General features: G+C 52.7%; 1 protein-coding gene across 1 annotated transcript in view; it reads left to right on the top strand.

Moving 5' to 3' along the window:
* The first annotated feature begins 462 nt into the window (after positions 1–462).
* ADAMTS2 (ADAM metallopeptidase with thrombospondin type 1 motif 2) overlaps positions 463–21,739 on the top strand; it is a 276,672-nt gene continuing 255,395 nt past the window's right edge. Inside the window, exons 1-2 of the mRNA XM_081035772.1 lie at positions 463–681; positions 1,623–2,017. Of these exons, the coding sequence (XP_080891898.1) occupies positions 561–681; positions 1,623–2,017 (516 nt within the window). The 5' untranslated portion in view covers positions 463–560. The remainder of the gene's footprint in view (positions 682–1,622; positions 2,018–21,739) is intronic.

Here is a 21,739-nt window from a genome sequence, read left to right as displayed (position 1 = left end):
GCCCCTGCGGTGCCAGCACCATCTATAAAAGGGTTTCTGGCCTCTGGGGTCTCCATCTCAGCCTCCCCCGCCCGTCCCGGAGCCCTGCCCTGCCCCAGGGCTTAGAGAGAATGTGAGGAGGCCCCTTGCGCCACAGGGCTGACCGGTGGGACCTGGGCGCCCCAGGAGGACTCTCTGGGTGGGGATGCTCGGGCTCCCCCGGCCCGGCCCGCGGCGCTTCTCTGCCTCAACCTCGGGGTGTCTCTGCTTCGCTGCGAGCCTGGAACAGCGGCGGCTCCCGCTCGGAGAAGCGCCGGGTCACTGCAGGCTGAAGCGCCCGCCGTCCCCGCCCTCCCGCGCTCCTCTCCCTCCCGCCGCCTCCCTCGCTCGCTCGCTCCTTCCCTCTGCCCGCCTCCCCTCGGCGCTCCCCGCCTCCCCTCCGCGCCTCGTCTCCTCCGCCCCGCGCCCTGCGGTGCTGCAGCTGCGGGCGGCTCCAGCTGCCCCCAGATGTGGGCTGGGCGGCGCGCGGGGAACTTTCGCGCCGGCTGCGAGTGCGGGGCCCCGGCTGCGGCCCGGCTGCCATGGATCCGCCGGCTGGCGCCGACCGCCGCCGGCTCTGCCCCGCGCCGCTGCTGCTGGTGCTGCCGCTGCTCCTGCTGCCGCCTCCGCCCGCTGACGCCCGGCTCGCCGCCGCCCCCCCAGGTAGGTGCGGCCAGACCCCCGTCCGCGACCCCCGCCGGCTGGGCCCCGCCCCGCGCGCCCCACCGCCCCTCCCCAGGCGGCGTCCAGCCTGACTTGGGTAAACTCCGCGCGCCCCGCCCGGGGCCAAGTTGGCCAACTTCGGGGCCGGGTCGGTCGCGCAGGGGGCGCCCCGTGGCGCACCCGGGCACTTTGGACCGGGGGGAGCCTCGGAGCTCTCGCGGCTCCCGGGACGCCGGGCGTGAAGGCTGAGGGCCGGGAAAGCCCTGTGGCGGAGCGGGTCTGGGGGAGCCAGGGCGAGGCGGCGCCGGGGCTGGCGTCCGGGGACGCCCGGGAGGAGCCGGGCGCCGAGCGCACCGCCTGGGGCCTGAGGATTGGCTGGGCGACCCGGAGGGGATCCCCGAACATCTGAGGGACCCTGCTCCACCCCTCCAGGGACTGGGGACCGGCGACGGGCTCAGCGGGAGCTGGACACGGAGGACAGGCCGCCGTGCCCGGGGGAGCCCAGTTCTCGCCGTCCCAGGGGCCACTGAAGGGTAGAGGCGCACGGGTAGGGGGCCGACCGCGAATGGCTTCAGAGCGGCCCCACGTCCTGCCAAGGACGGTAGGTTCACCCGGTGGGGGACGTTCTGACGCGGCCGTCCCCTGGGGAACTGTGGGGAGCCCGCGGAGCCCCAACCCGGACCGGGGCAAAGGGCAGAGCACCCGGCTTGCAGGGTCCCAGCGCGGGACGGGCCGGGGCGGCGGGGCTCCGGAGTGGCGGCTGTGTTAACGCCCCTTCCCGGTAGGGAGAAGGCCGGGGAGGTGCAGGCTAGTTCCTGGGGGTTGCCTGGCGGAATGCCCTTCCCTTTGCAGTGGGGCTGGGGCTGCGGGGTGCGGGACTCAGCGGCGAAGGGCTGTGGGCTCCGAGGTCTCAGCGGCTCTAACGCCCCTTCCCGTTGCAGGCGAGCCCCTGGGGCACGGAGCGGAGCGCATCCTGGCGGTGCCGGTGCGCACTGACGCCCAGGGCCGCTTGGTGTCCCACGTGGTGTCGGCGGCTGCAGCCCAGGCGGGGGTTCGGGCCCGCAGGGCCGCTCCGGTTCAGACCCCAGGCTTCCCTGGGGGCAGCGAGGAGGACCCTGGCGGCAGCCTCTTCTACAATGTCACCGTCTTCGGCCGAGACCTGCACCTGCGGCTGCGGCCCAACGCCCGCCTCGTGGCGCCAGGGGCCACAGTAGAGTGGCAGGACGAGTCAGGCGCCACGCGCGTGGAGCCCCTACTTGGCACCTGCCTCTACGTCGGAGACGTGGCGGGCCTGACTGAAGACTCCTCCGTGGCGCTCAGCAACTGCGACGGGCTGGTAAGAACCTCTCCCGCTCCTTTCTGTCCATGGCCCTTGCCTGGGCTTCTGAAGCCGGTTACCTGGGAGTCCCCTGGGAGGGCAAGGCACTGACGACTTTCTCTGCTAAAAGACCACGGGCCACCGACTGAAGGGGTTGGCTGGAAGGCAAGTTATTTTGATTGGTCGGAGAGGGGTAATTTATGCAGGGGGAGGGCCAGGGTCTCGGAAGTGCTGACCGAGTTCCAGCTGTGGTGTGTGTCTCCTTTAGGCCTGCAGGCACAGGTCTCACATCCAGGTGTGTGTGTATCTCCGCCAGTGTGTGCACATGTGTTTTGGAATGTTGCTGTGTACTCCTGTCTGGGCACCTGTGCACCTGTGAACGCGTGAATGTGGCATTGTGAGTCTCGTGCACGTGTGTATCTGTAGGTTTCTGCTTATTTGCGTCAGTGTCTGTTGAGTGTGTGACCCTGAACATTTTAGTATGTGTGATATGTGTGTAGGGGGCACGTGTGCCGGCAGTTGGTCTTATTGTTTCTGTGTGTGTGTGAATGATGCCAGCCCAGGGGGCAGGCCGTGGCGATGAAATGCCCAGTTATTTCTCTGTCTCCTGGCTAACCCGGAGCCACTGATTTTTATGTTGTGGTTTCCTGTTGAACTTCAGCTGGTTATTTGAAAAGTTGGTTTTCTCGCTCTATTTTGAGCCAAAGGGAGCATTTGGAAATGTAAGTTCAGGTGCCAGTGGGCAGCACCAGCGGGACAGAAGAGAGGCTGGTGGGCGGTCTCCTGGGACTGCCTGGGCCACCCAGTGTGGACATTCCACTTCTGGGGCCCAGAGGGACCATGGCGTGGCATTAGGGGCCTTGGAGGAAGCCTGGATCGGTGCTCAGGGAGGAGGCTGACATTGGCGGTGCTCTGTCCGGCTGCCGTGGGCCTGGCACGCAGCAGAAGCCACTGCAGTTTTCTATTTTGGATCGGGTGTGCGGTGGTCAGGCTGGCTGTGCTGGCCAGACATCTAAGCCACCCACCGTGGGTTCCGCTCTAATTGCTGCTCAGAGGACTCCTGCTCTGAGGGGGTGGCGCTCTCCCAGCCCTGCTGCCCCAGCCCCTGTCCTCAGGTTCCTCCTGCCGGCTGCAGAGCCAGCAATTACTCCAGAGCCTCACAACCACTGTGTTCTTTTTATGGAGACACAGGAAGTGTCACTTGTTGCTTCAGAAAATCATTGCCTTTGGCTGGATTTAGTTAGAACCTGGGCGTCTTGCAAACAACTATCGATGTCCTCGGAGGAGCTGGGTTCATGCGGTGCAGCCCTTCGTGCACCGTTGTCTCTGAGGGTGTCCCAGGCCTCATGGTTGTGTCTCCTTTTACTCTGCAGGTGAATTTCCTAAAGGAAAGGAAATGGGTGCTGGGGACTGTGGGGTGGAGTGGGCTGGGCTGTGGGAAGAGTGACATGGGCACAGTCTGTTGGCGGGCCAGCTCCTGTGTATAGTTAACTCCTGGTGGAGAGCGTTTCAGGCAGACTTTGGCATCAGATCATTCATTCATCTTTTCATTTACTGATTCATTTGTTCAGCCAGCATCTCTAGTGCGTTTGTCCACTGTGCAGGTCAGAGATGTGGCTGGCCTGCGGCCCCCCTCCTCCCCGGGCTCACATGCTCAGAGTAGCTGATGGGCTGAGGGGCACTCTGGCCAGAGCCTGGAGAGCATGCTCCCGGGGGCTCCATATGCACTGCCAGCGGGCACCGGTTCAGGGTGGCAATCCCGGCAGAGGGCAGTGCATGTGCTGAGGTACCAGGTGTGCGTCAGCCTGGTTAGGACACCGTGGTGAGATGTCACACGCTGGCAGGGCTGGTAAGAAGACTGGAGTTGGAAGAGGGGCTGGGGCCTCCATGAATGGCCTTGAATGCTGTCAGTGAAAAATGGTCTGGAGACAGTGGGGCGGCATCATTAGTTATTCTTCTCCCTCCTTTCCTCCCTCTTTCCCTCCCTGCTGTGTGCGTCTGTTCTGATTTTATACCAATTACCTTCTTAACTCTTAAATTCCCTTGGTGCGTCAGCGAAAGGCCCATGTGCTAAGAGCTTCACGCAGCATGCCTCTGGTCCTCACATCGAATCTGCAGGGGTGGCGTCCCTACACCTGCTTTACAGATGCGCAGCTGAGGCTCTGGGTACTTAAGTGACTTGCCCAAGGCCACACAGCCTGTGATGACATCATTCGGCCTAGTTCTGTGCAGCCCTTTCTGCCACGGTGCTCCCAAGTCTGGTAGGTGGAGGACCCTGAGATGTGATAACGGGAGCCATACTTCCTGGGCAGTGCCCCTCAGTAGGCCTTCCACAGGTATGTACACTGCATCCTCCCAGCAGCCCAGGCCCTGGACCACCCCGCCACACAGAGAGCAGCTGCTGCTTTCCCCTCATAGGTAGTGACTGACTGAGCAGCTGTGTATGCAGACCCTCAGGGAGCTTGTTAGATTCTGATCCAGCATCTCTGGGTGGAACCCCGATCTTCTGCACTTCTAACACCTCCCAGGCTAATGCTCCTGGGCCTTAGACTGCGCTCTGAGAAGCAAGGTTCTACAGCCCCATTTCTGCAAGAGAATTCTGCGGATTGCACCTCAAGTGGCTCTGAGCACATAGGGTTCAGTGGACCACTGGTAGCTTCAAGGGGCCCTGGGGACCTCTGAGAAATTCTGTAGTCAAGAAAGTGCTGGGATTCTGTGAGTCCAACACTTCCTACACAGATGGGAGCAGGGAAACCCCTCTCTCAGAACATGTGGAACTAGCTTTCCTGGAAGATGTGTGGAGAATGCATGGAGAAGGGTGCAGCAGGCAGGGTGGTCTTACCTTAAGTTAGATACTTAGGCGAGACATGCCTCTCCCAAGAGACACAGAACCTTTCAGGCCCGTCGTCCTGCCCCTGGCCTGGGACATCCATTTGTTCATCTACTTGTCTGGCCCGGGGAGTTTGTTTCTGCACTTTCAAGGAAGGCGTCAGTAGCTTTGTTTATCATGGCCAGCAATCTCCTAATCTATTTAGTATGAAGGGGTTCTTATGTCACTGTATTGGTCAGGGTCCCGTCAGTTACAAGAGACAGAAAGATCAAGTCCAATTAGTTTAAATAACGTCCATTAGACACGGGACACCGTTAGTTCACATAAAGGCAAGGCTTCAGGCATGGCTGGGTCCACATACCCCCGCCTGCCACGTCACGAGGACCCTTGCTGTCTCTTACCTCTGCTTTGCTGTGCTTTTGGCTTTGTTCTCAGGTACAGTCCTGTGGTGGGTCAAGGGGTCCCAGCAGCGCCAGGCTGACATTCCAGCTGAGTCCTGGCTATCACTCTGGCCAGGCTGGGGTCAGACATTCCCAGGAGAATCAGGACTTGGGCTTTTCAGAACCCCAGAGAGGGAGAGTTTAAGAGGTGCTGCTCCCCCAAATGATATGATATTGGGACCCAGGGCCAGCCAAAGTACAAATTCTATTGGAGTCAGGTAGAGGTGCAGACTCAAGAAATGCCAGAAGACATGCTTCAGAGACATGCCGTGCCCTTTATTTCCAGAGAGAGTGCCCAGTTTTTTTCACAGAGCCACTTGACAGAAGTTGTTCGTAATATTCACAGGGAAATGTTAAAGCTTGCCTTTTCACGATGCATGAGAAAATAATGCTTAGTGAAGGGTTCTTACACATCACATTGCTATGGAAGATTTTTCTAGTACCTCTCAGGTCATAGGATAGGTGTGCTAATCTCATATCATTCTTATATACTCATTAAAACCCCAGTGAGAAGCCTGTTGGCGTAAGAAGTACTACTAGCACGTTGCAGGGTCAGTGTGCCCCCACCATGTGCCATGCTCCCTGCTGAGCCCCCTAACTCATCACCTTGTTTGAGTCTCATAATGCCCTGTGGTGGGTGTCTGATATTATCCCTCTTCTACAGATGAAGAGGCCGAGGCTCCAAAGCCAAGACAGCTTGCTTCACGCTTCACGGCCAGTATTTGAACATGTGTCTGTTTGACTTAAAAACCATGCTTATTACATTGTATTGCCTCTTTTTGTATGCCAACAAAAAGTATAAAAATGAAGAGGTACATTTCTTTAAAACATTCCTACCTTTCCTATTTGATTCCTGGAGGCCTTTTCAGTCAAGGGCGTGTACCATTGTCAGTATGAGTGAGTGGGAACTGGTGGCCAAGTGACCCCCGACAAGCCGCTGACCGGCTCTGGGCTGCAGCTCCCTGCAGGCAGCCTGAGTCCTCATGGTTGGGTGATGGCAGTGGGGACAGCAGTAGGATGAAAGCATCCTGCCCCACCTCTGTCCCCCCTTAGTGCAGCTCTGGGGACCTCTCCAGTCTGGTGTCTGGCCCAACAGGGGAAGCAGTGGAAGCCTCCAAGGGTTAGGTGGTGGGAAAGGTCTGGTGTCTGAATCCTTTTCCCATCCTGGAGCCTGAGGAGGGCAGTGAATATCCCATGTCGCTGTGAGCAGAGCTCCTATTATATGACCAAGGTACAGAGAGGCCCAAGGGCTGCTGCCTTGTGGGCTGGGACTCCCTGCTGGGCTGCCATCCTGGCCAGGCACCTGCTCTCTCCAGTCTTGCTGGGCATTAAGTGTCACTAAGTGCCACAGAGAGAGGTTGTTCACTGGCCTAAGGGATGGAGATGAATTTCATTTTTCCTAACACAACTTTGCCTTTGAGGCCACACGCTGGACTCCCAGTGACATGGCTCAGGTACTAGAGTGGGGCTGGCAGGTGTGGCAGGCTCCGGCTGTGGCGCTGGGATGAGGGGTGTCTGGGGCTTGCAGCTGCCCTTTGTGGGATCTTCCTTCTCACACTCTGCCTCAGCACTGCCTAGAGGGCAGTGAGAGGGTCTCAGGCACACTGAAGAGGGGCTGTGGGGACTTCTGGGTTCCCAAGGTGTCGGGACTCCCCAGGTCTGAGGAGCAGAGGCACCTGCTTGGCACCTGCTCTTGACAACCTACACAGCTGTCCCGGGTGGTCTCCGTCTCCTCCATGGCTTATTACATGTTCTTTAAGACTCATTTAGTTTAAATGACAGAAAACCAGCTTACATGGATGAAACAAAGAAGGGACATCATGAAGTCCTAAGGAGTCCTTCAGTCATGGCTGGAGCCAGGGACTCAGGACTGGTTTCAGAACAAGCTCTCTCTGCCTTTCAGGTTTATTACTCTCTGTGTTCGTCTCAGGATTGCCCTCCCCATGTTGGAGGCACCAGCAGCTCTGGCTTCATTTGTTTTCCATGGTAGCAATCTCTCAGAAATAGAGATGTTCCTGGATGTTCCTGGTTGAGTCACGGGGAGGGCTCTGATAGGCTCTGCTTAGGGTACAGGCCCATCTTTAAACCCATCCTGTGATGTGGGCCTGGTCTGAGTCTCATGCCCACCTTTGGGGTTGAGGGTGAGGGTCAGTTCCCCAAACTCTGCAATGGATTGTGTTTTTATCATAAAAGCAAGAGGAAGGACAGGTATGCAAGGCAGATGAAAATGGTTGCCATCACACTCCATCTAGACTCCAGGCCCCCATGTCTGGCCCAGATCTTTTCCTTCCCTGGCTCCTTCCCTGGGTGACCCCATGCTTCTGAAATGGAATGTGGGTCTCTCCACTCTCCCCAGACCTCACCCCTTTCTTGGGCCGGAATCCCAGAATACTAGACATCTCTGGACTTCATTCCCGTTCCCATCTCTCCACCACAACTGATCCCAATCCCTGTCTTTTGCTCCTGTGCTCCTCAGCTGCTCCTAATCTGTCTCTCACCAGCAACTCATTTTACCACACAGCAGATAGATTTTTATAAACCACACATTAAATCACATTACTCCTTTGCTTAAGACCTTTCAGTGGTTCTTATTGCCCTTTAAAAAATTAAATCCAAACATGGCAAAAAAAACTCCGAACCCACTGGCGTGGCATTCAAGGTCCCCCATGACCTGGCCCAGTGGTCTCCAGCCTTATTTGTCACTGTGTCCTCCTCATGCTTGCACTCCTGTCACATTGAACTTTTAGTTCATCCAACACTGGATACTCCCAACTCAGGGCCTGTGCAAAGGCTGTGCCCACACCGTGTCCACTCTTTTCTTTCCCTCTTTACCTAGCTTACTCAGTAGGCCTCAGCTAAATGGCACTTCAGCTAGGAAACTGCCCCAGATATTCACATGCCATGTTGCACTCTGTGCTTCTTGGTAACTTGTGCCATGGGAAACTTGTGCCTGGCTAAGTCTGCAGGACCAACTCTGATTGGGCAGAGCTCAGCTGGGAGCCATGCAATGTGAGTGCCTGGGAAGGAGGTGGGGCAGAAGTCAGTGCAGGGAAGGGTGGGGGAATCACCAGTGAGACTCTGTGCCCTCAGTGCTCAGGGCTGGTCTGCCTCTCCTTGTCTGCTCTGCTGCCAACTTCAGAATGTCTACACTCAGTGGAGCACGTCCCCTTGGAGAATGGCTGAAAGCTCTGTCTCCTTTCCCACAGGGAAGCACTTGTATACACATGTGTTTTTGCATGGTTTCCATGTTTTCCCCATCCCTTTGGAGTATCTGAAACCCAAGTTCAAATCTCTGGTTTAAATCAAACTAAGTAAGGGAGGGAAGCACCCCTCGGCCTGTATGGGGAAGGGTTGGGTGGGTGTGAGGAGACGTTGGGCTCAGCTCTGGCAACTCTGGGCAACTCTGTGACGCTGGGCAAGGCCTCCTGCCATCAGCCTCAGTGCGCCCAGGTGGAGAGTGGGAGTTGGAGCCAACCATTTCTGGAACTCTTCAGGACAACTACAAGTGTCTTAGGGGCCGGATGGGGACCAGACACAGGTGAGGGGCCAGGGTTGGCAGAAGGAGAGGGAAAGACCCTGGTGAGCTCATGCCCTGTCTTCCTTGATAGATTGTTGCCCCTGGGGAGTGTGGGCTCCTTGCTCTGATACTCCGATGTTTCTTCAGAATGCTGCATTTCTGAGTCAGTTGACATCATGCCGGCAAATAAGTCCAGTATGACGACCCCGTGTGGGCCCTGAGGTCCCCTGAAGGGCCTCCAGAGGCTGATGTGGAAGTACTGGAGCTGTGCTGATAGCAGGATGGTTACATGGTCCAGGGCTCCCTGTAAGCAGGGAATTTACTGCGGAATAACAACCTCAGCTTGTTGTCACCAATTCAACACCAATAGGAGTCCCCAATTTGGGGTGCGATGCGGGGGTGGGAGAATTTATTTAATGAAAACATCTCAGTTATGGAATGGCTTGGCTGAAACAGCTCAATTGTGAACTAGCTCAGCTATAGAACAGGTCAGTTGAAGTGGCAGGAGTGAAGCATCTGAGGCTCCAGTGTTACAGGTAAACAGTTTTCAGTGGAAACTGAAAATGCCTTCTGTTGGGGCAGAAGTGAAGCTAACTTATGTAGAGAGGAATGCCCACCCCCAGTCCCTGATTGGTCCATTTCTGTGCAAATGGGTTCAAATCCTCACAGTTTGATTGGCTCAAGTAGCACTGTCCTGATTGGTTGGAATTTAGCTGCTCTGATTGGTTGGTAAAAATGCAAATGAGGCTATAGCTTCCCAGCCCTGATTTGCTGGGGCAGGCCTTCAGCCCATTGATTGGTTTGTGAGCCTAGAAACTCCTTTATAAGGGTGGACTCAGATGGCAGGAACACAGGCCAGGAGGCAGAGTGTTCAGTGCAGCTTTTCCCTGAAGCAGGCAGAGCACGAGAGGCCCACGTTTGGCAATGACTGCTAGACTCTGTATAAACTTGAGCCTAGTTCACCAACAGGAGTCCTTCTTAACAGGCACATTCATTCTTGGCGTCCACAGGAACTTGCTGAGAGCCAGACTTACTTCATCACGACCACCCCACGCACCCTTCTGGGGCATCCACAAACTCCTTGCTGACTTCACAACCACTTCTCACGGGGGGTGATTTGGTGGGAGGGAAGGGACTTTCCAGGGGTTCTTCCATGTGGGGCAGGGGAAGGATGTGCACTGAGCAGTGGCTGCCATGATGGAGGCTGACTTGTCAGAGGTTTGTGCTCCAGGTGGCAGAGCAGCAGCCTGCGGTCCCCGCCAGTTGTGTCATGGTGGCTATTCAGAATGGTGTAAGCACATTCGTGGTCTGAAACCCAGACCCATCTCTTCAACAAATAAGGCATCTGAAGACGCTTAGAGGAGTCAGAACCATAGAGACAGGCAGTAGAGTAGTGGGTGCTAGGGCTAAGAGCTGGAGGCTGGACAATGGGGAGTTAGTGTTTAATTGGCTCAGTTTCAGTTTCACAAGAAGAAAAGAGTTCTGAAGATGGATGGTGGTGATGGTTGCACAATATTATGAATATATGTAATACCACTGAACTGTACACTTAAAAATAGTGAAGACAGTAAATTTTATATGTGTTTTACCACAATAAAAAATGGCGTCTGAGGACTCCTGGGATTGGGTGGGTAATTAAAGGGTGGGGTGGTGAACTTCGCTGGCCCACCTTCTTCCCTGCTTGGCTCTATTCTCTGGGGGACCAGTGGCTGAGGCGGCCTGCACATCACTCACCACCCCCAGGGACAAGCCTCTGCAATGGAAAGCAATCTATTTTTTGGAGGTTCTGAGCTTCACTCTGATTCGACAGGCATAGGTCACAGCACCTTTCCATAGCCAATCACTGTGGCCCATGGATGCTATGTGCTGATTGGTTGTGACTTGAGTCAGATGCTCCATCCCACCAGGTGAGGTGGGGTAGGGCTCCTGATCACTCTGCTGATCTGCTCTGCGTAGAGGCTCCTGAGGACTCCCAGCAATCAGCGCTGTTCCTCCAGAGGAGGTGGTCAGAGGTCATTGTCTGCACCTTCTACCTCTGCTTGCCACATGTGCCCTGTGCCTGCAGTTGTCCTGTAAGCCAATCCCTGTTGTTCCCATTTTACGGATGAGGAAACCTACGTGCCTCCGAGATATTTGGATCTGTAGGGCTTTCGCTGTGTGTGGTCACCTCTATCCTTGGAATCCTCTGGAGTGGACATAGTGGAGTCTGACTTGGCCCCTCATGAAGGCCAGCGTTGTTAGTCACTGTTCTCTGAGTCTGAGCCCAGGGAGGCCAGCTCTCCTGGGGCCATCCCCTGGCACCTTGCCACCCCATGCCCTGATTCCACTGTGGGGCTGTGTGCTCCCATCACTGGTTGCTGAGTGTAATGATGCTGCTCATTCAGATATTGGCAGGTTTCAGGTTCTTGCTGCCCAATGGCCAACCTTGGCTGCTGGCGCCCCAGTGTCCCTAGCACTTAGCAAATGAAGACCCTCACCCAGGGTCAGCTGGGAGGTGGGGAAGGCCGGATTCCCTCACAACCCAGGCCTGTTGTGAGGACCACAAGTGCCACGGCCAGCATGAGCAGAGGAGTCATTAAGGGGCTCGTCTGCCCTGAGCTACGGGGACGCTCAGCACTGAGGCTGGCTTTGGTGCATAGTGACCTGACCTGTGGCCCGGGCCTCCTGCTCTGGTCTCTGAGATCTATAGGGGCAGGTGTGTGTGGGGGCCCCTCCTGGATCCTGGGTCTGTACTAGCAAGCAGATACGTCCTTTGTTATCCCCACTGCCCTCCCCTGTTCAGGCAATGGGTGAGGGGGTTTCTGTGCCGCTGCCAGAACGCATCAGGCTGCAGGGGCATATGTGAACATGTGTGCATGTTTGTGCACCTATACATGGGAGTGTGTGTGTGTGAAGATGTGTGCATGTAGGTGAGTGTATACACATGTGTTTGTACATGCATACCTGTATGTGGGACGTGAGTATGTGCATGTGAGTTCGTGTGTGGGTGTCTGCATGTGAGTGTGTGCATTTGAGTGAGCAAGTATGTGTGTGTGTGTGTGTGTGGGCGTGTGTGCGCACGCTATGTGGGTGTACATGTGTGTATTCTGGTGTGAGTGTGTGTATATGTGTGTTGTTTTGGCATGGTTTCCTGCAGGGGAGAAGACTGAGGTGGGGTGGATGTACTGAGGGGAGAGGAAGACCCCAGCCCTCTGAATCTTGGTACCACCTTAGACCGCCCATGGTAGGCACTCTGGAATGGGAGGGCCCAGGTAGGAGCCTCTCCTGCTGCTGTACATGCTTTATACTAAATGTCAGCTGCCCACCGGGTCTGCGGTGCTGCCATTAATATGGAAAAGTTATTCCCGAGCCTGGAGCCCGCTCCTTGGGCTCATGCATGAATTACAATTACACTGCGTGTCTGCTCCAGGGCCTGTGGAGGCAGAAGAAACCCTGGCATCCAGAATCTGGGCCCGGGCGGTGCTGAGAGACCAGACCTGCCGGGGCCATGCACAGTTGAGTGCTCAGAACGGCAGGGCCAGCAGGAGACTTGGTGTGGGCTGGAGGCTGCAGGGTCACACTGTCAGCTCGGTCCCGCCAGCCACCAAGCTGGACAAGCACCTCATCTCTGGCTGAACTGACTGGGAAGGGGTGATTCAGCCACATCCACCTCACTGGACGTTGGAAGGAGGGGTGTATAACAAGCCCTTAGCCCAGGTCGGGGTTTGGGAAATGTTGGTGGTTTCTGTATTTCTTCGGATCTAAGGTGCCATCAAGTATAGGGCACACCAAGAAAGAGAGGACACTCCTTATTAAATTGCTCCATGGCACCTTAGCAGCGTGGGGACCAGCCACCTTGCCCCTAGTTGCTGGGAGCAGTGGGCCATTCCTCCCACTTCGCTCACCTTATTTTTTTAGTGTGTGACTGGCTTCATCCACTTCTGGGTGTCTTCCTCTTTTCGGTGAAGCAGGGGGTCATGGTCATTCCTCAAAGGACATTCCTCACTCATGCCAAAGCCACACATGCCACTGTCTCCATGGCTTTCTGTACGTACTTTTTGACATCCACAGTGTGACTTTTCAAAGACATTTGAGTGGCAAGGGTCTCAACACAAGCAGTGCCCACCCCACACATAACTCAAGCGAAGGATGGCAGTATGAAATGCCATGGCTGAGCTAGTGTGTGCCAGGCAATGCCAGCCACCCTGCTACTGCTGCTGGCTGCCAGCAAAGATCATACCCATCGATTTCATCCTGAGTTAATGTGCTAAGTGTGACACATGTGTGTCTTAGAGTCCTCGACATGCAGTTCTGTTATTATTACTATAACGTTACAAATGATTTTGGGGCCCTATCTGAGAGCTGACATGAAACTCCCAGGCAGGGGAAACAAGGCAGCCATAGAGCCCGCCCTTCACACCAGAGCAATGGGCCCTTGCCTGCTGTGGAAGCAGGACATTCAAGGATTCATCTCTGAACCAGAGTATTTTTCCTTTGAAAGCAGGATTGGGACCACATGGAAAATAAGGTGTATTTTTGTTTTATACAAGGTTTATCTGAGGCTCAGTAGTGGCCAGTCTGATTGGAACAGAGCTTCTGAAGGTATGATAAAAAGTGGCTCAAGAGCTGTGAACAATAGGGAGATACAGTTGACTTTTGAACCACTTGGGGTTTAGGGGCACCCACAGCCCATCCAGTTGAAAAGCTGCATGTAACTTAAGTGGGCCTTCTGCACATGCAGACTCCCAGCCACCGGTTGACCTTGAACAATGCAGGTTTGAACTGCGCGGATCAATTGGACTGTGGTCAATTGAACTGCAAGAGTCAATTTAAGAACTCATGCAACTCAACAACAAAAAAACAAACAACCAATTGAAAAATGAGCAGAGGACATGAAGAGACATTTCTCCAAAGAGGACTTACAAATGGCAAATAGACATATGAAAAAATGCTCAACATCACTAATCATCAGAGAAATGCAAATAAAAACCACAATGAGATATCACCTCACCCCCGTCAGAATGGCTATCATCAACAAGACAAATAGTAACAAGTGTTGGAGAGGCTGTGGAGAAAAAGGAACCCTCATACACTGTTGGTGGGAATGCAGACTGATGCAGCTGCCATGGAAGGCAGTGTGGAGGTTCCTCAAGAAATTACAAATAGAATTACCGTATGGCCCAGCAATCCCTCTCCTGGGTATCTACCCAAAAAGTCTGAAAACATTCATACATAAAGATACATGTGCTCCAATGTTCATCGCAGCTTTGTTTACGGTGGCCAAACATGTAAACAACCAAAATGTCCTTCGACAGAAGAATGGATAAAGAAGTTGTGGTATATATACACAATGGAATACTATTCGGCAGTAAGAAAAGATGATATAGGAACATTTGTGACAACATGGATGAATCTTGAGAATATGATGCTAAGCGAAATAAGTCAGACAGAAAAAGCAGAGAACCTTATGATTTCACTGATATGTGGTATATAAACCAAAAACAACAAAAGAAGAAGACAAACAAATGAGAAACAAAAACTCATAGACACAATAGTTTAGTGGTTACCTGAGGGTAAGGGGGGTGGGGGGAGGGAGATGAGGGTAAAGGGGATCAAATATATGGTGATGGAAGGAGAACTGACTCTGGGTGGTGAACACACAATGGGATTTATAGACGATGTAATACAGAATTGTACACCTGAAATCTATGTAATTTCACTAACAATTGTCACCCCAATAAATTTTGATTATAAAAAAAGAGTCAATTTAAATAAAATCCATGTATAAGTGGATCCATACAGTTCAAATCCATGTTGTTCTAGTGTCAACTGTATATACAAAATGTATTATGCCACAAATTATCTCCAGTCAGTTGCAAATGAAACCTCAGGAGATATCATAGATAAATGGTATTTTTCTGTCAGCCTCTCCTTCTGCCTGTACTAAACTGTCTTCATCATTAGAGCTTTAAGACTCTAATATCTAAAGTATTAGCTACTTTACAGCGGTGCTGCCCACTATGGTAGTAGCTACGAGCCACGTGAGGCTATTAAACACCTGAATGTGGCTGGTCTGAACTGGGAAGTGCTCTGAGTGTAAAATACAGACCAAATTTCAGAGTTAGTGCAAAAAAACAAACAAACAAAAACCCCCCAAATATCTCATTGATAATTTTAAAATGTTGATTACAGTCTGAAATCATAATATTTTGGATATGTTGGGTTACATAAGATATATTGCTGAAATTAATTTCACTTTTTTTTTTTTATTGGTAGCACATGATGCTCACACTCATTTCTGTGGGGCAGTGCTGCTTGGAAACATCTGGCTGGATACTGCCCCTTTTACTGTTATTCTTTTTGTTGGCTGGTCACATCTGTTTATTCTTTCAGTTGAATTTTAGAGTTGTTTTGTCAGGTTAAAAACATCCATTGTGAATTTGATTGACATTAAATTAAACTTAGAAACCAATTAAAGGATGAATTGACATAACTTACAGTATTTAAAAGGAACATAGTATGTTTTTCAATTGATTTAATTGTTTTGACATTATTCAGTGAAATATTATACATTTTTTTTTTTATACAGGTCACCCAGTTTTTAATCAGGGTCATTTCAAGGATTTTTTTTTTTTTTTGCCATTGTGAATTGAATCATCTCCATCTATTGCTGGTACACAGGAAGGCTATTGATTTTTATATAATTATCTTTTATCAAGCTGCTTGATTGAACTCATTAATTCCAATGTAATCTTGTGGATCACCTCGGGGTTTCTAGGTATACAGTTGTACTGTCTGAGACGACAATCGTTTTGGAGCCTCATTTCAATCTGCACCGTCCGGAGCCTTCAGAGTAACGTTAAGTGGCCTCGCTCCTCCTGGCCTGCGGCTGGCTCTGATGGGACTGCCCCCGGCACTTCTCTGCTTAATATGTGTATAACGCTTGATTGTGGACTAAGATGGATTTCGTGGGAAGGCAATATCCTCTGAATTCTAGCTTCTAAGCTCCCATTTTTCTCAGCAGAGGAGGTAAAATCTAGATGAAATGTGTCTAACATCCCACAACACCTCTCGGCCCCCAAAGCCAGTACTGTTGCAATTCCCAGGAGCTGTGTGTCCTGCTGACCTGGGCCTCAAAGCCCCTTAGTCGCCCACTTGCTGGCCCCTCACTGATAGCTGTGAGATACACTCGCAGGGAGCACTTGAGGGGGTGGGAGCTTTGCTAAGGAAGGTGGAGGAGGCTGCTACGCCAGCTGCCAGCCGTGAAGGGCTTCCACGGGACAGGGACTGATGGTGGGGCATTGCCACCTCCATGTGCCAGGGCCTTCTCCTCTCAGTGGTGTCTCTCCCCTGGGGCAAACCTCCTGAGGCCCCCTCCTGAGTCTCTCAGAGACTGTGCCCCTCACTGAGGCCCGGGACCTGCCCACACAGGCCCCTTTTTGTCCTACTGTTACCTTTACTTTCACACGCTTCTAGAAGGTCTTTTCCCAAACAAAGACCATTGCCGCCTTAGAGGAAATCTGTGGCCCATCATTCAGACCATCTGTCTGCCCACGGACAGACATAGCATTGGGGCAGCTTTGAACAACGCCTGTGCCTAGGCTCTACCCTGACAGATTCTGGTTTTCAGACCCGGGTGGGACCTGGGGGTCTGTGTTTTTCAAGTGCCATGTAGGAGAGTCTTACACACAACAGATGGGCATCCACTGACCTTGAGAAAGGTCATGAGGTGTGAGGTCACACAGAACCAGGTTCAGGGTGTGGCTCCCCTCTTGCCAGCCTGTGACCCTCAGTTTTCCTAGTTGGAATGCCACCAGCCACAGAGGGTGTGTGCTTGAGGGAGTGGAGGGGAACAAGACTCTCTGGCCTCAGTCTAAAAGAATGTCATGGGAGGGTGAGGGTGGAATTAGTTGCCGGTCTAGAGAGTTGGCCAGGCCTCAAGGCGGCCTGGAACCAGGGAAGCTGCTGACGACCCTCTCTGCCCTCAGGTCCCTCATCTGGAAATTCAGAGCCTGGCAGAGGAAGGGTGACCCCCTTGCATGGCCGTCCCTGAGGCTGGCTGTTCATGCACTGTGTGCCCGGAACTCAGTGGGCATTGTGTACTGACTCTACAGACCCTGTTGGGCAGGGTGGGGGCAGGGGCAGTTCCTTTCTGGGTGCTCTTGGTGCTCCCAGCCAGATCTCAGGCCCCATCCGCTCCCCTCCGCCCTCTGTACCTGTGAATGACCACTAGCCAGCGTTCTGGGCGCACCAGTGCCGAGCCACAGCCTGTGCTCCTGGGTGCATGGGTCTGTCAAAGCCCAGAGTGGCTTGTCTGAGACCTGCACACACAGACACACAGAATGAGGAGAGGTCCCTGCCAGGGCTCAGCTCAGCTGACAGGGAAGTCCTGTTCTTCCTGAGCAGCCCCCACATGCAGCTCCAGGGATAACTGTCACAGGAAGGGGCAGGAGGGCGTGGGGTAGTACTGGGTGCTGTCTCAGAGCCCCCTTCCCTTTCCTTCTCTTCCTCTCGCTTCCTTTTCCCTTCCCCTCTTCTCTTTCTGGTCCCCTCTGTTCCTTCCCTGCCCTTCCCCATTGCCCTCCTCTCTCTGTCTTCCCGTCTTTCCCCATGTGAGGGACACCCCTCTTTGTCAACCAGGTCTCTTGGGTGATCCCTCCTGGCTGGGAGCTCTTCATTGCTGGACATGCCCTCTGCCCAGGCTGTGCCTGCATGTCCCTATTTACACATCACCTCCTGTGACACTCCTGTTGGCCCACACTGCCAACAGGCCCACTCTGGGAACAGATGACACCATCCCACTGTACTGGAAGGAAATCAGGGCTCAGAGAGGGGGAGTAACCGACTGCAGGTCACACAGAGCCCAGAGCCTGGGCTCCTTCCCTGCAGCTCCAGACCAAAGCTTTGAGGTCTTCAGAGGCGCTGTCCTCAATGGGGAGTGCCTCTTCCTGTCCCTTGATGGCTGAGTTCCTGGCGTACTTCTCAGTAAACAAGGTCAAGGCATACGCCGCTGCCTGGGTAACTCCCACCTCTGATAGGGCAACCTGGCCTTTGGGTGCCCAGAACCTCTCTGGCTGTCCTCACTGGGGAGGCTGCTTGGGCCACGCTGTGCCCCAAGGGCTGCCGTGGAAGGTTGTGCAGGTGGCATCCTGCACAGTAGGCGGCAAGGGGGTGGATGACGCCAGCCTCTGTTCAGTGTTTGGGAGTAAATGGGGTGGAAGGCAGAGGGTGACCAAAGCTGGTGGAGAACGGTAGACACCTGAGGGTGGGAAGGGTGTGCCAGGCATTTGCTCAATTGTCAAAGTCATGTTGCAGCATTTTTCTTTGAGGACCTCCTGGGTCCTCAGCGCTTGGAGCACAAGAAGGAAAGCAGGGGCAGTCACAGGGAGGCTGGTGGCCTGAGTGGATACTCTGGGACTGGGCATGGTGGGGAGGGCAGACAGTAGACTGGCTCTGTCTTGGCATTGGCCTGTCCTGATTGGCTGCTGGGGCACAGGGCCCTCACAACCCTCTCCTACTGGCCTGCAGACGTCCCCCTGGTTCCTGTAGACCCTGCTCCCAGCGTGCAGGCCACTGCAACTGGGCAGGCCTGGAGCACTCAGTCCTGGGCAATTACTTTGGGCTAATGATATGGGGTGGGTGCAATCCTATTGCTGGTGAGACTCAACCCTATTGCATTTCTGTGATAACTGGTGGTTCCCCCACACCCCAGCTGACTTGTTCTCCCTGGGCCTAGACATTAACCCTTCGTTAGCTTGGGCAGATTTATGTTCCAAGTTCCTTTGCCGTTTACCTTGCTGCCAGGCCTCTCCTGTTGGTTCCTTCTGTTCACTCAGCCTTTCAAAGAAGTACTCCGTTATATGTTTTGAATTTTTTTTCGGATTAGATTTTTCACTATTTGACTCCTTTAATTTAAGTGGAGTGTGTTTACTGTATGAAGTGTGTTCAAGGATTTATTTTCTCTAAATTGCCACTCTGTTGTGTCAACGCCAGGCATTTACTAAGTCACCCTTTCCTCGTGACTTTGGGATGTGTATCCTCTCATCTGTGAAGTTCATGGGGGGTGAGCTGGTTTATTTCTGGCTTCTCTGTTGTGCTTTTTACACCAGTAGTAGGCCCTTTAATTTTTGTTGCTTAATGATACATTCTAATACCCGAGAGGGCAAGTATCACATTGTGACTTAAAGAAATGTTTTGTACATTTCCCAGATGGATTTGGGTTTGTTTTTTTTAGGATCTTAAACAATACCACGAGGCCCTTGTTCTGGACTGTGTTGCGTGACCAGCTGTGTTCAGTACGCAGCCTCTGCTGGACGAGAGGAGAGCACCTTCCGGATGTTTCATCTTCTCAAGGAAATAAGAACATCGATTTAAATCTTTTAAAATATATCCCAGTAGGTTTATTATTAATAGATTTAGAATTCTATTGCCTTCGTGAATAGGACCTTTTCCATTATATTTTACAGCAGGTTATTATAGCCATCTAGGAACACTTACTCTAGATACAACAAGTGACTGTTTACTCAGGATACCTGCAACTTACTTCTTTCCAGATTAATGATATTCTCAGAGTTTAGATGCTTTCACTTCCAAAGAGCAGACAGCAAAAAACAGCATGTTAGTACAAGTTACAAGGTGTGATCAAACAAGACGGTGAATGTTTAAATAAAAAAAAATTATTACAGTAAAAGGCACATTGCCATTGATTCCCCTCAAAACACCCCCCCCCCCTTTGAACACACTTATCCCATCTTTATTGCCACTTTCTGAAGCAGTCTGGAAGTCCTCTTTCGTGAGTGTGTTTCGTTGCCCTGTCGTGGCTGCCTCGATGTCCTGAATCATTTTGACTTTGGGGAAGAGCCAGAAGTTGCCTGGTGCCAGATCCGGTGAATAAGGTGGATGAGAACACACCGTAATGTTTTTATTTGACAGAAATTGCCATACCAGAAGTGATGTGTGACACGGAGAGTTATCATGGGGGTGGATGATTTACGGCACACTTTGAAACACACCTTCTGTCAACCGTAGCTCATACCCGACCGACTGCACCAAACAAGTTGAAACTTGTCACACATTGTTACTAAGGTTTGACACGCTGCTGCCTGTATTGAAAATCCCTGCTTTTCTGTTGGATGGCACTCGGCAACAGCATTCACTGTATTTTGTGATCACAATGTCACACATCGCTTCTGATATAGGAATTTCTGTCAAATAAAAACATTACGGTGTGTCCTCATCCACCTTATTCACCAGATCTGTCACTGTACAACTTTTGGCTCTTCCCCAAAGTCAAAGTGACCATGAAAGGTAAATGCTTTTAATCAATTCAGGACATCGAGGCAGCCACGATAGCACAACTAAAGACACTCGTGAAAGAGGACTTCCAGAACTGCTTCAGAAAGTGGCAAGAACAATGGGATAAGTGTGTTCAAAGCAATGGAGGTGGTATTTTGAGGGGAATTAATGGCAATGTGTCTTTTACTGTAATAAATTTTTGAAATTTAAACATTGACCGTATTGTTTGATCACACCTCGTACATATGCATTCGCATAATTGCAGCTAAGCACTGACAACCCCGTATATCTGGCAAACCCAGGCCCCAGCCAGGCCCCACCTGCCTCTCCTCATTTTGTCCCAGTGACTCCCATCTTCCCTTTCACAGCAGCAAAAACAGTCTTCCATTATCATTGTGGCCTGAATGCAAACCATGGATGACCTGAAGAAATCCTTCTAAAATAAATCTGTTGCTTGGATGTTTCCCATGTTTGCATTCCCAGATACTCAAATTCCTACATTTGTTTTGCATCTAGGCATTTTCATGAACTTCCTTATTATTATTTCCCTTTTATTGTGGACTTTTCTTTGGCAGGGGTGGATTTTCGGAGTATGCAATTATCTTCTGCATTTCATAATATTTGTGTGTCTTCTTTTCAGTATTTATTCATTTTATGTCTTACTACATTGGTGAGAGTGTAAAGTAGCATTTTAGTATTTGTGTGTGGGAGCCACACCATGTCTTCCGAGCATCTGGCCCCCGCAGAACGAGAACCCGGTCCTGCTCCCCTTTCTGCGAGTGCTACTGGCGGGTACCCCCGGGAGGGCAGGTGCCCTGAGGGGGCCTCCCGTCTTCACTCACCCTCAGTGCAGCAGCTTTCCTCCCTGCTCTGCTGCGTCAGGCAGAGCTGACACAGGGCATGCGTGTGCCGTGGGGGTGCCTAGCAGTGACTGGCAGGCCGATTGGCTCAGGGAGCCTCTCTCAATCCTACGGCCTGTCAGGTGTCCCCTACAGTGGGTGAGCAGTGCACTGGGGCATGTGCTGGGTCACTGGGGGTCAGGCAGACAAGTGGCTGTCTTCCAAAAACTGTCTGGAGTCGTAGCTGGGACGTGGGTCGGTGAGACACTTTTAGGAGAAGGCTGGCAGGTAGATCCGCTTGTGTAATGTGAAACTCTGAGTGAATTTGGGCCCTAAAACTCCGTTTGAGTCCCTACCTTGCCCTTTATCAATGAAATCATTTCTGGATTTGTGTTCTCACGGTGCAGGGCAGCGTGTGCAGGCTGGTGGGCCGGGTGCCACATCCACCCACACAAGTTTTGTTTGGCCTTCCCAGTGTTTGACACATTTCTCACAAAGCCCCAGATTTCCAGTTTCTCTTGAGAACCTGGGAGCACTGTGAGACTTGAACCCCCCAAGCGCACACAGAGCACTCCAGAGGTCTCGCCCAGCTCCCAGCACCACGGTCTCTGTCCCTGCTGCTCCCTGTGTTCACCTGGCCCACCTCACTGGCTTTCATCTCCTGTGCCCCACCTGAGCCTTCGCCTTATGTTCAGGTGGACGCCGCAGGGCCTCTGGAGCCAGACATTTCTTCTGCCCCTTCTTTCTTCCTGTGATTTTGGTTTATGGATTGTTGTCTCCATTAGGCCCTGTACGCTGATGTCACATATGGTCCCGCTCCATGGAGTGTGTTTGAATCTG

The sequence above is a fragment of the Rhinolophus hipposideros genome, assembly GCF_964194185.1.
Source record: "Rhinolophus hipposideros genome assembly, chromosome: 23".
NCBI classification, from domain to species: domain Eukaryota; kingdom Metazoa; phylum Chordata; class Mammalia; order Chiroptera; family Rhinolophidae; genus Rhinolophus; species Rhinolophus hipposideros.
Note: the sequence above shows the minus strand (reverse complement) of the source record. Positions and strands in the feature narration are given on the sequence as shown.